The sequence below is a fragment of the Callospermophilus lateralis genome, chromosome 2, assembly GCF_048772815.1.
Source record: "Callospermophilus lateralis isolate mCalLat2 chromosome 2, mCalLat2.hap1, whole genome shotgun sequence".
NCBI lineage: Eukaryota > Metazoa > Chordata > Mammalia > Rodentia > Sciuridae > Callospermophilus > Callospermophilus lateralis.
The window spans coordinates 75,028,873-75,044,648 of NC_135306.1; the positions used below are offsets into that span (position 1 = coordinate 75,028,873).

The 15,776-nt window shown below is 43.6% G+C and overlaps 1 protein-coding gene across 3 annotated transcripts in view; it reads right to left on the reverse strand.

Moving 5' to 3' along the window:
• Positions 1–15,776, reverse strand: part of Prune2 (prune homolog 2 with BCH domain) — a 268,975-nt gene that overhangs the window by 79,829 nt on the left and 173,370 nt on the right. For all 3 annotated transcript variants that reach the window (XM_076846070.2, XM_076846071.2, XM_076846069.2), the window contains exons 8-9: positions 8,692–15,247; positions 7,604–8,372 (exon numbers count right to left, since the gene is read on the reverse strand). In XM_076846070.2, the coding sequence (XP_076702185.1) occupies positions 7,604–8,372; positions 8,692–15,247 (7,325 nt within the window). The remainder of the gene's footprint in view (positions 1–7,603; positions 8,373–8,691; positions 15,248–15,776) is intronic.

A 15,776-nucleotide genomic window follows, 5' to 3' on the forward strand; every position in this document is an offset into this window, starting at 1 on the left:
AAAATAATCCTAAACCAGAGTCAGCAACTGAGAAAATGTATTATTTTATTCTTATACGGAAGCACCTACAATTATGTTTTTAAATAAAAATTACTGCTTAAATGCAATAAGCAAAGCAGCATACCGGTGATTATATTGACAAAAGAGGCATGGTAGATGTTAAATTCTCTAGTGGGGTTTTAGTTATTCACTGAGAGCTTAATTAGTATTTTCAAATGATTATTTCATGAATTGAGGTTTTAAAAAATAAAGATATAAAGGTCTTTGAAGGTTACATATTGTCAACTGCTGCTTGAGTTTATGCATAAGAGATGACTCAGTAAAACCATTTTTTTCCCCTGATAAGGAAAAGGACATTCGAACTGAATAGATTATAATAGTTATGGTAAAGGAACACATGACCAATTTAAAAAAATAAAAACATCTATTTTTCTCCAAGAGATTGAATGAAATGAGTAATAGCACCATAGGAAAACTAAAAGATTATAAGAATCCTGAAGGAATTATAACAAGCAGGAGAAGTATAGGAACACTAAAAAACAGGTAACCATTTTCTTTTTAAAAATATTTTTTAGTGGTAGATGGACACAATATCTTTATCTTATTTATTTATTTTTATGTGGTGCTGAGGATCAAACCCAGTGCCGCACGCATGCAAGGCAAGCGTTCTACCACTGAGCCACAACCCCATAGGTAACCATGTTCTTAAATTTCAAAAGATGTATTTTGTAACTTTTGAAGAGAAAGATGCCTGTTGTTCCCAAGTTAAGTCTAGCACAACTACCTTGGGAAAAGGAGCATTTAATACCTGACATTTTCAAAAAAAAGGAAATTATGTCAGACAAACTGCATTTCTTTTCCGTGGGGCACCTGACATTTGACAGGTGTTATTCTAAGCACCAGGGGTACAGTGATGAACAAGACACACCAAACTGCTGCTTTTCTGGGGGTTATATTTTCATAGGTAGAGCAAGATATGAAAAATCAATTAAATAAATGGAAGATCATTTCAGAGGGAAAATAAGTGGTAGGAAGAAAGTAAAGTGGTTGGAAGAGAGCGGGCTTCTTAGCTTTGGCACTACAGGTACCTGAGATTGAATAATCCTTTGTTGTGGGGAATATCTTGTGCCCTTGTAGGACGTCTAGCAGCATTCTTGGCCTGTCCCCACCACAAGAGTGTCACCCACCCCAGTTGTGACAACAAATGTCTCCAGATTTTGGCAAATATTCCCAGAGGTGAGGGAGGAGCAAAATTGTTTCAGGTTCAGAAACAGCAGCTTGGATTTCTGGGCTGACTTTTAGATAGCCTTTGTTCCAAAAGGACTCACATTAGTCTTGGAGACAGATCCTCCACCAGAGATCAGTTAACTAATCCTGTACATAAATATCTCAGTACAGTGTTCAGAAGCGGAGGTTTCACCCCACTCCACCTCTGCCAGCTGTGCTGAATAACATCTGCCTCCTCAGCTCCACACCCTTACTTCCCCCACCCTGCTCTCTGCCAGCCTTCCCCACCCTTGGGACTGCCGCTTGATTTTGTCCAATGAGGATGCCAGTGGGAGATGAGAGGGAGGTAGGAACAGGTACTCACCCAGCCCCTCCCAGTGGGACTGCCTGGAACTGAAGACAGTTCTACCCTAATTTCTACCCTAAATTCTTGAAATTGTTGTTCTGGGATCTGGGATCCCTCCCCTCTTGCTGCCACTATTCTTAGGCCACTGTGCTATTCCTTGTGGGTCCCCACACCTTACCTCCATCTGTATAAATCCTCCCCTTTAAAAAAATATCTCTTGAATTTTCCTAATTTGAATGTGTCACCTGTTTTCTCCTGTGTCCCTGACATTGTAATAATATATCCTACTTAAGAAAGTCATGACTTCTTGTCTTCCTCAAATACCATCAATTTTCGAGAAAGTTTTTTTTTTTTTTTTTTTTTTTTTTTTTTTAAAGGAAGCTTTGCCACTAATTCTGAAATTTTAAGCTTTCAGGCAGAGACACAACTTGAATTTTCCTAAAATGAGAAGCCAACACAACACAAATGGGTTCCTCTATAGGTGTTCCTCCTGCCAGTCTATTGAACTATATCTGCTTAGGTTGGCACTCAGGGCTGCCTCATTGTAAAATTCCTCACCACAAAATTCTGCATCTATGAATATTTGAAAAAATTAAATGAACATAGAGAGGCTTTGATTTTCTTATTTCCCTTTGACCTTCAGGCACCCAGGTTGGTCCTGCACACTCCCAACAGGGAGCAGCTACCAACATGATGGTAGCTCCCACCAGTTTGCTGTGGTAGACATCAGAAGCGCTCAGTAGGTCACAAGACTGTCTGAAAGGCAAGTTCTGGCTCAGACTTTCTCAAGAAATTGCACTGAGAACTTTCACTATGAAGCTTTGTATGTCTTTTGATGAGACAATGGGGGAAACAGGAATGAATTCATAGATGTTCAAGAATGACTTGAAACCGCCATGCTACATTGACAAGCTCTGGGATGGAAGTGAGAAGTCTTAGGTTTAAGTTTCAACTTCACCACTTTCTAATTTCTGGATGGCATTTAGCAACTCACTTTTTATTTGTTTGAGACAATTCAAGGCTCATACTGAACTCAGTGAGCTCAGTAATCCTCCCACCCAGCCTCCCAAATAGCTCAGACTAGATGGGTGCACCACCATGCCTGTTATCTTAGCTGTTCACAAAAACAGTTTTTTTTTTTCACTAAACTGAGTCATAGTGATAGTTAAACTTGACCTAACTATCTCAAATGACAATTGGTGAACCAGAAAATAATATAATTGTTAATCTGCTAGCTCTTGTTATTGAAGGTCTGCTCAGGGTAGGGTTGGCCAGATATGCAGAGATGAGGAGTTAGGAAACCTCAAAGAAAGAAAAGGAGAAAAAAGAGGGAGGGAAGAAGGAAGAAACTGAATTGCAAATTTAAAGGACTTGAGACTTGCCACCACCAACTCACCAAATATAACACACTAAATGATCAACTCTAATTACAAACATAAATGAACACAGAGTTAGTGCCAAGTTTGGTTTTCCATGTTTGGTTCAGGAAAAATCCAAGAAACAGTGAATAAATTACAGAAAGCTGAATTTGTGGAAAATCAACTCACCCGTTAGTGAGGGCAGATGTTTAGACCTGGGACATAGCCTAACCACACAGCAAGGCTCAGAAAGGGGCCATGAGATTCTTCGCAGAGTTCCCATTACCCAACATGGAGAGAAAGAGTCTACAGATTTTTTATTTATCCATGTGGATAAGAGAACCAATGTATTAACTCTCCAAATGTAAGTCATAGACAGAAGAAGTCCAATTTTGAAGGTATCATAAAAAACCAAAAGGTCACTCACTCACAGGAGAAATAATATGAGTTCTCTTCTATAGTCTTATTAGACAAGAAAAAAGGTTTAAAAATTACTAATTTTAAAAGATAGAATACATAGAGGTCAGCTTAGAAGCAGAGTATATGGAATATGAAATATGTTGTGTTTGAAGGCTATTTTTATTTTGCGGAACACTAAATACCTTGCCTCACAGAGTGAGGAAGCAAGATATATCTCCACAAATATAAGGGTCAGTTTTACTTCTAAATACTCCATGTCAAAGGTCTGTGAGATGGGCTGGGGGTGTGGCTCAGAGGGAGAGCCCTGGCCTAGCATCCCCAAGGACCTGGGTACATCCTCAGCACCACATACAAAAAGGTCCAAATGACATTAATGTAAGGCCCTCTCCCTTCTCATCTCCTCCCCTTCATCCCCCCCCCCCCCCGCATTGCTGCATGTATCTCCAAGATTAGGTAATATCATCAGTTTTTCTAGCCCTCTTAGAAATTATTCCTTTCGTCACCCTATGCAGCTATTTCCTGCTGGGCATATCATTTGGGCTTAAATGTCATAGTCAAAAGCTATCCACTAAGACGGTTCATGTTATGTATTAACTTGGTGAGGCTATGGTGCCCAGTTATTAGACCAAAGACCAGTCTAGATGTCTATGTAAAAGTGATTTTTATTAGTTATTACCATGGAAATTGGCAGATTTTGAGTAAAGCACATTATGCTTCATAACAGGGGCAGGCTTCATCCAATCAGTTAAAGGCCATACAAGAGAGGTCTGAAGTTTCCTGAAAAAAGAATTCTCCTCAAAACTGTCTGAGTTTTCAGCCTGCTGCCCTCAGAATGTGGACGCCATTTAATACTGACTCTTCCCTGAGTTTCTAGGTTGCTGACCTGCTCTCATGAGATTGGATTTGCCAGTATTGTAACATATAAGTCCTCTCTCTCTCTCTCTCTCTCTCTCTCTCCCTCCCTCCCTCCCTCCCTCCCTTCCCTTTATTTATCTATGTCTCCTATCGTTATATGTATGCATTGATATATAGACATAGAGATATCCCTTATTGTTATATGTATGCATTGATATATATAGAGAGATATAGATATAGATATTAGATATCTCCTATTGTTTCTGTTCCTCTGGAAACCCCTGAATAATACATGACACAATTGTCCCTTTCTTTATGCATCATTCTTCTGACCATGCTTTGCCCCTTTGCTTTAATCAATGCTTACTCTGCAGATATCCTCTGAGACTACATAGGAAAGACCAGGTACGTTCATCACCATCTCAGGGAACTAGTATTTAATCCACTGATGGCCCAGTCTATAGCTGTAGGATGACCAACATGTTGGCAAAGGGCTCTGGGAAGACTGATCCTAGGGAACATGAACAGAGTACTCACAATTTCAAGGACAGAGGCTATCTCCTAGCCTACTAATACATTTTGTTAATAAGAGTGAGCAGGTGGAATGAGAACAAAAGACATGTTTCTCATGCTTTCTTGGGTGCTCAAAGCTGTCTGGGAGCTGAGGGGGCGAGGCAGGCGAAGAGAGGAAAGCAGTGCATTTGTAACTGGTGTGCCATGTCACGCATACTGGGAACCTACGTCTATTTATGAAGTCCCCCTCCTCTCTTTGTTTTGTACGATGGTCTTGATTTTAGATATTCTGTCCTGTGATCAGATGACATGTCAGGTGTGGCCACGTTTTTGTTTGGGAAAGCATGGCTCTCTCATTCTGTGCTTGCCTTCCTGTCGACATGAGTTCCTGCATCTTACTCTTCCCAGTTCACTTAACTGGCTGCTTACCTCCTCTTCACCTTTGCAAATTGTGATCTTCCTTTCATCCATCTCTACTTGTACCTCTCAGCCACACTGTAACTTCCAGGGGCCCTTCTGATTCAGAGGCCTCTTCCTTCATTATAGTTTTTTTTAAAGTTCATTTTGCAATTATTTTGGTAAAGAGACAAATATAGTACACAGAGGAATATAATTATTCTTTCCTTCTGACTGTAAAAGAAAGTAAAACATTCTCATGGGCCTTTAAAGTATTGAAAGCCCTGAGCACCCTCCCTCCTGATAGATGGTACACTGTCCTGGTACCTGCTCCATACAGGTGCCCTAAACAGGAGTCTCTTCTCTTATCAGTTACTCCCTTACATAATTTTACCCCACACAGTTACCATTGTCAAATGAAATAATGCACAGAGGGTGCTTAGCAGCTGATCTATGGCAAATGCCCATAATTTGAGCTATTTAAAGTTAAAATGACATCAGTTATATACCATCTTGACTATTTTAGACCTTTTCACCTATGTCTAGTTCCTTAATTAAACTGAAAACATCTAGGCTAGGAGTCTGATCTAGAGCAGTAGTTCTCAAACTGAAGTGTGTACCTGAATCACTGGGAGGCGCAGCTGAAGCAGAGTTGCCTGTGCCCAGCCCCTTCCTGAGGGAGGTCTGGGATGGAGCAGATCATTGCACCTCTTACAAGCACTCTGGTAGTATTGATGTCACTGGTCCTAGAGGACTGCTGTTTTAAACGACTGGTCTCTTCCCAAAATCAGCACAGAGAGAAACTTTCTGATACAGAGTGTTATGCAAAAATTAATAGCAATGCTGAGGGGAACATCCACCCCAGACTCGCACTGTGAGAAAGTTTCAGTACCATAGGAGCTGAGCAGAAAGAGATGAGCAAAGGAATCTTTTCTTTTACACTGAAAGAAAATGTGCTAGTGGCACAATTGGACAGGGACTGTCATCTGTTGGATTGCAGGGGTATCTACGCAATGCAGACAAGAAGCCAAACAATAGCTCAGCCAACTCGTGGCTGCCTGAGTTCTCAGCTCAACCCACAGCAATGCCAGCAGGGCTGCTGGGATCCATCTGCTCCTCTTTCTGATAACGGATCTGGGGTCTCTCTGGAAGGAAGTAGCTTGACAGGAAAAGAAAGATTAGGCCAAACGAAAATGTAAGTTCATGAAGCTGCACTTGAATATGGTACAGATTTTAACTCAATACAGCCATTTAGTAACCCCACATCCTCCTGTGACGCTTTTTTGTTTTCTGTTTTCTTTCATCAAGAAATGTAATTTGCAAATGCCAGAGCTTCCTTGAACACATTCTGTTTCCACACAAATTAAGTTCACAGAATTTAATACTATGGGAAGGCTTGAGATCATCCAGTCCAACCCACTAAGTTCACAGACGAGGAAATGTAAGCCTGGGTTTAATCCTAAAATACATAGCTGGTAACAGTAGATCCAGGATGGGATCCAGATTCCTTGGCTCACGTGGTGCATGTAGTCCTTTATATTCCCAAACTGAGCAGGAAAATGATATCTTTCCTCCACTGCATTTTAAAGAGAAAACAGGGTTTCCCCGTTGTTTAATTTACTTTTCACTATTTTCCCTTTTTGTCAATGGGAGCAGGGGGTGGAGGAGTGGTAATAAGGTCCAATGAAGAGAAATAAAAAGTTGAAAAACAGTTTCAACAGAACCCAAAATACTGAAGGTGGTAAGAACATGCGTTGCCTGCTGTACGTGCCTTGGCTACCTGGAAATGTGGCACAAGGCCAATTCTCAGAAGTCATGTAAATGAATGGAGGAGGGCTGCATCCATTTGCCAGTTTCTCAGCCAATTAGGGGTCTAATGTTTCAAAGATTTTGAGCCTGCTCTGGAGTCTCCTTATCTCTACCAGAAAGTTCAGTGTTTACATCAAACCAGAAAATGCCTTTTCTATAAGATGGGCAGTGTGTCAGCCAGAAACGTATGGGCTTTGGAGGAGGAAAGCTTTGAAGCCCAGAGTGCTTACTCTGCTTACTTAAATCTAGAAGAGTGACAGAAACATTCAGGGCCTTGAATTTCTTCTTCCCCATTTCACCTATTTTTTTTTTCCTCCACTAGCATAAAGATTAAATGACGTGTGCAAACTGCCTTGCACATAGTAGGTGCTGAAGAAATGCAGTGACACTCCATTCCATTTCCTGTTTCAGCATCATATAAGTATTGAAGTATGTAGGGTGGGGGACAGTATAAGACTTGATGAAGGGATTTTTTGTTTGTTTGTTTTTTGGCTGAAAATGTACACAGATTATCATTATGGTCATAGTTCTCTAGTTTTATGGATGATATGCCTTGCAATAAATAAAAGCAATGTTCCTATCATGCAGGGGTTCTTCACTTTCCATAACCCCTCATCATTTCCCTGGTTTCTAAATAAAATGATTTTCAAGAAAAAAATAAGTCTAATATTTTGCTCACCCATTTGGTCTTGGTTTCCTGGTTCCAGGCTCAAGGAACTCTATCTCCTCCTCCATTTCCCTCTCAGGGATCCTGTTTTTCTGAGAAGGCTGTGGTGAAAGCATTTCCCATTCATTGTCATGGGTGACCGGCTGCAACAGAACTGCATCTGGGACAGCCCTGCCTTGCCTTTTGTTCCTCTGTGATTGGCTGCTCTGACCAACAGAGACTTCCTCTACTGCTAAAGACTCTAGAGGCTTCATTCCTCCCAGAACCTGCACCTGGGGATCCTTGCCCAGGCTGAGATCAGAGCATGGCTCCACAGTCTGGCAAGACCATCCAGGCCTTGAATCCCGGGCTTCCAATGCTGGATCACCAACTTCACCATGGCCCAAGACCATCCAACTCTGGTCTTGTGTAGGGGTTTCAAGAGATGACCTCTTGTCGTCTTTGGAAGACATTTCCTCTTCATGATGATCTTTGTTTTCATGTAAGGAGGCAGGCTGACATGGGTCTGGGAAGTTTGCTAACTGAGTTCCTGGAAGCCCTGTTTCTTGGGATTCTATGGGTGATTCTTCTGATTCAGATATGCTTCCTCTTGCTTCACAGGCCTCTGACTTCAAGGGTGAATTTTTTTCATGGCTTACAAGTATGTAATCCATGTGTAGTACATGATGATCCTCATTCTTGGCTATGCATCTTTCATCCTTGTATTCTGATTTTATCTGCTCAGATTCTTCACTAGGAATTATGTTTTCTTCTTCTATCTCTAATGTTTCCTGGATGGCACCTAGAAAAAGATGAAAGTGAGACGGGGAGAACAAATCTTAAATAACATATTGTGTGATTTGGGATCTTTGCAAGTGATTATTTTTAAAAAGGCAATTTTAAAAATATTTTTATTTTGTAGAGTTGTTCAATTTTCAGGGATAGGTATTATGATATAAGCATTAGATTTTATTGCATTTTACAAGCATTGGTTAGCATGCAGAGCAAACGTAGTTAGTTTCTCTTTACCTATATTGGTAGACAGAGTGTATTTTACAATCGCCCTAGTTTAATTGAAGCCAGCAGTTTCTCTGGAGAGGAGGAATGGGGAGGTTTCTTACCATTTGATGGTCCCATGTCGCCACCTGCTGGTGGATCAGAATTATCTGTTTCTACTTCCCAGTCAATATTTGATGGTGATAACTCAGTGTTGGAGCCTGCCCCTCCTACAGGTGAAGAAACTGATTCAAGGTCTTCATGAATATGCAGTACCACCAGCTGGTGTCCAGGCTGTCCATTTGGGGTCTCAGGGTGTTTTCTCTCATTTTGATCAGGAAGGGCGGAAAGCAACATCTCTGCTGCTTCACTCCCCAGAGACACATCCTCTGGGGACCCAGTTTCCTCTGTTCTTTCAGCACCATGGGTAGGTTCTGTGAGATAGGACAAATCAAAGGGAGGCGTGTAGGGTGTCAGCGATTGCTTCAGAGCATCTTCCTCCAAGGGAGGGTCACCACCATAAAGAAAGTGTTCAGGTTCTTTCATTAAATCTTCATCGATATTCTGGCCCATTACATCATATTCAAAATCACCCCATGAGGCTTCAGATGAACAGATATCTTGCTTCCCTGTATCCCCATCAACTGGTGTCTCGGGATGACCTTCCGATAATGTCAATTTACTCATGTCATCTATTGTTCCTGTAGAAGTGTTGAGACCAGAGGCATCACTGAAACTATGGTCAAAGGCAGCTTCACTTACACCCAGGCAGGTATCTGAGGCCAGCAAAGCATCAGTAGCTGTGGCAGGATTCACAGGAGCAAAAGATGGTTCATAGCTAGGTGAAGCTCTTGTACCTGTCTGACTTTCAGGAGAAAAGTTCTCTGATACCCAAAAGCCACTGCCTTCTACAGGCGGCTCCTGGTGAGCTACAAAAACCCTAGTTCCCACATTTTCAGTCCTTGGGATTGAAACTTCCAAAATTGGTGCTGAATCTAAGCCAATTCTTTTATCTGATGCTTTTAAACCTGTACTGTCATCATCATTCATTTCAGAAGGTTCTGGAGAACCTTTATAAGAGGGAGGCTGAGATGAGCCATCTACATCTACTTGATTGCTGATGGGAGGTAGTGGAATTGCATTTTCAGAACAGAGCTCTGGGTTGTAGGGGATAGATTCCTGCCCAGACTCCTGACTAGGTTCTTCATTCATCTTTGGCTCAGTAAGATAACAATCACTGAGTTTCACCTCAGGTCCCATGCAAACACTGACATGCTGCTCAGTCTCTTGCTTTGCTTCAGAATCATGACATATATCAGGGCTGTTGGAGGCCTGAGAATTGCTGTCCTGGTCACAGTGAGTTAGTATATCAGGATTCTCACCATCTGGTTTTACACTGAAGGGCTGCTTGACATCCATCCACAAGTCAGGCGAAGCTGAGGCCAGCTGCCTACCCTCTTGGAAGTTGCCATGCAAAATATCTGGAACAAAGGGACCTTGGGGGCTCTCACTAGGGCTGGAGCTATCCCATTCAGAGCCTGGTTTCTTTATCAACTGCGTAGGGGAACGGACAGTAGGGATATTTTCTGCAGCAATGCTGGAATGTGTCATTTCACCAAGGTCTGGTTTTTCTTGTTCCCACCAATTTGCTTCTTGACATTCAGCAGTTGAGGAATTGGCTATAACAAATTCATTTTCATCTGTGGGAGTAAATGCTGGGTCTGGCTGATCCCAGACCGTCAGCATGGAATCCTGACACCGCTCTTGGGTGGGCATTTCAGAAGGAAGGTTGTTGCCAGCAGAAGATATGAAGGTTTGCTCTGTGGAATCCTTATCTTTAATTTGGTCCAATATTACGAGCTGGCTAAACGGATCAGCATATGAGTCTGGCTGTCTTGGTTGAATGTTCCAGAATTGCTCATGGGAGTTGTCTCCATGATCATCCAGAAAGGGTGACTGAAGTTTATCATTGAAAGGATTAGTACAGTATGTTTCTATGGATTCCATATCACCCTGCATGGGTGCTCCCCAGGGACCCACACTTTGGTATTCCGAAGAATTCATCTCTAACACAGCGCTCGAGTTAGACAGCTCCCCTTCAAATGCACTTGCACTTTCGATTGGTCTCGCTTCGGGCGGAGGCGCATTCCACCACTCGTTGCCTTCAGCTGACAAGCCATGCATTTCCAATCTAGAATCATCCTCACTCTTTGGTTCAGTTTTGGGAGATACTTGCCATACGTCGTCTCTGGTCCTCTCTGTTTCTGGAGAAGATCTCCTCTCTTCCACTGCTGTGATCTGTGCTTCAGTCTCTGTGAGTGGTGAGAAATTCCATTGATCAAGGCTGCTTTGCGAATTGTCACAGAAAGGGTTTGACTCACTTTCATTCCTTGCTGGTTCTGAGCTGCCTGCATTGTCTGAAAACTCCTCAGGCATGGGATCCACTGTGGCCACGGAATTGGATTCAGTTAATGAATCCCAAGTTCCGGATTCATTCTGAGACACCTGACAAGTGACCAGAGGGATCTCTTTCTCTACTGATACGTCATCACCTATACCATCCTCATCAGAGTCAGAGCTTGCTCGAATGACCATGGCGTCCTCTGGCTGCACAGATTCAGGAATGTCACATTCATTTTTCTCCTGAAGGCTAAATGTCACATTTCTTTCCAGATAATCACCTGAATAGTCAGAATATTTTCCTGTTTCAGGACTGGATAAAGAGGATAGGGAATCGCGATCCACTGAGTCATTCCAAATCTCTAAAAATTTAGGAACCTTGTGATCAAAGCTGTTTTCAAGCCCATCTGTTCTGCTTTCCTCCAAATCTTTCATTTCAGAAATGGCTTCTTCTTGGCCCTCAGTGGTGACTGGTTCCGATTCTTGGCGATCCTGCTCACTCCATCCATCTCTATCCTCTTGCTGATGATCCACACGGGGTACATGGCCCCAGGGAGACAATGCAGCCAAAGAATCATTTAGGTCAGGACTTGATGCACTCGAGTGAGTATACCCACTAGAAACACTATCTCTGTCACAATCTCCAGATGAACCGGTTCCTGGAAGGCTGTTGTCAATACCCTTAGCTTCAAGATTCTTAGTTATCTCAGAGCTTGGGTGATTATCCTGCACATCACTGTCTGTAGGGTCATCCCAAATATCCAGGCTTTGGGGAGATGCTTCTTTTACTCTTTCTGGCTCCAGAATGTTATATTCTTTAGTTTCCTCAGGATCCATTTCAGATAAAGATACATTTTTTGTTAAATTCATCCCATCTGGAATCTCAGTAGTTTCATCTGAATTTCCTTGACTTATGAGGGACTCTTCATAGGTCTCCTTTGCTTGCAGGTTATTTGTGGACATCTCTGTTTGTGTATCATAAGAGGTTATATTGTAAGATTCAAACTCTAAAACATCTTGTGACTCCTTGGTTGGAGGACTGGAAGTGTCTGAAAGAGAGCTGGTTTTGCCTGATTCGGTGCCGACTTCTTCATGTTCAGATGCAACTGGAGAAGAGAGATCATTAGGCCCTTTTCCATAAATCCCTGAAGTGCTATCCATTCCCAGATCTACTGGATCCCCCTTATCAAGGCTCCCCCTGTCCAAGAAGCCTGGAATTTCATTCTCAGTTTCACTTTTTTCGTAGCTGTGACTTATCATCCATGGATCTGAGTGGGCAAAATGTCCTGGACTCTCAAGTCCGGTCACCAGGGATTCTGTGTCACCTTGCAGGGCTCCTGTCCCTGTTTCCTGGTTGTCAGGATGAGTTGTAAGTGCTGCTGACTCACTGATTCCAGAAACTTCCAGCACATCTCGGGTGGGACTATTCTTATCACTTGCTGAATGGCTGGGACTTTCAGGAGGTAAATTGCTTTGTTCTGAATCCATAATATACGACTGGTCTGGCAACCTCAATGATGACACGTCTTTATCTTTTGTAAAAGAATCCCAAATACTGTTTGCAATCAGCTGCCCGCTCTTCTCATTCAGAGTGTGATATTCATTGGGAGCAGTGTCCTTGGTGTGCTCAGATTGGGGAAGTTCCCAATCTACCTGATTCGCTTCCTGATACTCTGTGCCCCATGGCTCCAGCTGTCTTACTGAAAATCGGGTTTCTGGTTCTGTACTTTCAGCCATATATCCCTCTGCTTGGCCATCACTGGTGATCGCCACCCCCCCACTGCAGTCATCCCAGTCCAAGTCATTGTCCATATCCGAAATGGTTGCCGTGGACTGCGTGTCCTCCAGAATGACTCTGTTCCACAAATCGAGGTTGTCAGAGGCTGCCTGGCGGGAGTCGGTGCTGCTGTGCAGAAGTGTGAGCTGCCTGTTGGTTTCATTGTACATCTGCATCATGCTGGGGTCATCGTAACTGGACTGGCTGCTTTCCGCCATGTCATCCTCCACGGAGGCGTCCTTATCATCTGTGTGCTCTGTCCTGAGTAAATCTTTACCTGGGTCACGAGTGGCATTTATTTCAGGACCACTATCTGCATGAGGTGAAGCCCACATGTCCAGGTTCCCAGGACCAGAACTGATTCGATTTCTCGGTGGTTGCTGTGGCGACTGCGGAGGAACTTCAGGCTCTTCTGTGGCGCAGTCATTTGACTCCAAACCTGCCTCTTTGGCAAATGGCTTGTTTTCAGTTTCTTTTTCATCTCCAGCAAATGTTGGTGATGTGTAAGAGTCAGAGGTGGAGTAGTTGGTATCTAACGGAGAAGGCACTGAGTCTTCTCCCACATTGGACGCACTGTAATCAGAGCATTTATATGATAAGAAGGAATCTTCCCAAGGAGCTAAGACATCTGACCCTCCTTTCTTAATATTCTCCTCAAAAAGTCTCCAGGAATCTACCTTTTCATATACATTCCCCCTCGTTTTAGGATCCACTAAACCATGCTGATCTTCTCTTGGTGGTTTAGAATTATTCCATGCCTGTTCCAAGTCAGAACTGGGATTTCCGGATACAACAATATTCTCCCTGGAGTCATTGTTTTTCTTGCCCCAGATTGTTGGAGCTGCTTCATTATTTATCTCACTGGGTGAATGGTCCTGTGGGTCTTCTGAAGGAAAAGAAAACCCACTTTTTGTCATGGCCCACTCACTGGGGTCCCTCGCGGAAGGTGTCTCACCACTTGTTGGGTGAAGATTCCAGGCATTTTTTAGAGCTTTGGTACGATCTTCATTACCAAATGCACTCCAGGCTGGAAATGACACTGCAGTTGCCGGTTCAGCATCATTTGTAGACTTTCCCCAGGGCTCAGGCATTGTGGTGGGAGAGTGGCCAGAATGCCACAAAGCAGCAAAGTCTTCTATCAGGTGGTTTGTCCCCTGGGGGGAAGCATTTGGCAGATGTGACTTCTCAGTGGGCAGGCTCTGAAACTGCAGACTTTCCTCTTTTTGGTCTTGAATAGCATTGCTACCCCGTTCGGCCTGACCAAATTCAGACTCCCAAGGATCTGACTTTGGGAATTCAAGATTCTTTGGCTGAAATGCAGAATCTGAGACTCTCCGATCCACTGGGCTGGGCTTATGGTCTTTCCAGGACTCGGGGCTCTGGAAGACAGATTCTTGTTCGCTGGAACTCCATGCATCAGCAATATTTTTAGAATCCATTTCCAAAGCACCCCACCAGCTGCTGCACCGTGCACGAGTCTGAGGTGGCCCCATGTGCCCTGTGTCAATTGCTTTGTGGGTTATGTCTTCTGGATATAGTGGGACTGGCTCTTCAGTGGACGGTGAACTTTCTACAAAGCTATTCATAGGTGTTGGTGGGATCCTTTTCCCAATATTTTTCAGTCTTTCTGGTGAAGGAGAGTCATCTCCCATAAAACCTGTCATGCTCAAATTTCTTTCAGAGCTGTCTCCAAGACTTTCTTGTCTCTGGGAGAACTCCTCATCAAATTCCACAAGGCTGTCTTTTCCAGCCTCTGACAACAGTGAACTGGATGAATAATTGGACATGTTGATCCCAGTCTCATCAAGTCCTTTGGGCCCAGCAGCGAGCTGACCCTCTGATGAATCACTGTTGGGGAAGTCATCTGTTGGGGAGTAGTCTGCAGAATGGGAAGATGGCTGGGACTGCCCAGAAGCCATGGGTGCTGAGTCAAAGTTGAAGAGGTCAAAGCGTTCCCCATGCTCCCCAGACCGGGCATGCTCCTCGGCCACTGCCCCTTCGGGAATGGGACTATAGGAGTCAAACCCTGGGAGGAGGCTGTGGTGAGGCCCTGCACCTTCTCCCACGGGACTGTCATCACTGAGGAACACTGAGCTCTCCTTGGATGAACGGCTGCTCCGAATGGTGGCGAGCCCGCTATCTGGGCTAACGAGGTCTACGTTGACATCCACCTGAGCCTGGTTAGAATCATTGAGATCTGGAGGGTTTTCTATGAAGTTCACAGAGCTGGGCTGTGGCTCTATGTCAGAACCGTACAACTCCATGATCCCAGAAGAGCCCTGGGAGAGGGGGGCACTGCCCGCCACGGCTTCTGTTGAGGATGTCCGGCTGTTGGAGACCATCTCTGGACACCTCCTATTGATTACTTCCTTGATGAGGAGAACCACCTGATCACAAGTCACCGATGGGTCCTCCTGCTGGTACACCAGGATCTCATCACAGCCACATTCGAAGGGCTCCAGCTCCAGGCAAGGGTTCTGACACTCTTCCAGCTCACAGCAAATCTGAGGGAGGCACAGAAGTCTGCATGAGCACTCAGGTGGTCTTTGCAGTTTGCAATTTGTCTTCCTTACTTTTTTTTTTTTTTAACATAACAGTAATCTGTGTTTGTTCATCTATCTAAAAAGACCTCAAATGACTGAGAATTGTATAATTCGAGATTTGGGAAACCCCACTTAATCTACCACCAACCCTTTAATTCTGTGAAACTGTTTCTCATTTAACTCAAAATCCAGCTGATTCACTGGCTCATGGCTCTCAAAAGTTCCAAGTACAGAGGTTTAGAACCATGTAAGTCCTTTCCTACAAGCAATATAAAGGATCTGCCGCTAAGAGCTTTGATTTGAAAAACACTATCGTGGAGGCTTCCAATGTCTAAATCTTGTCCCTAGGAAGCCAGTAACCAAAGATAAAAATTCAATTTGAAACCAAATGCAGAGTCAAACATTAAAAGAGCCACAGGCTGGTGACACAGGGTGCACAAGCATGTGGGTCAGAGGAGGAGGCACAGATGCACCTGTGGCAGGGGCAGGG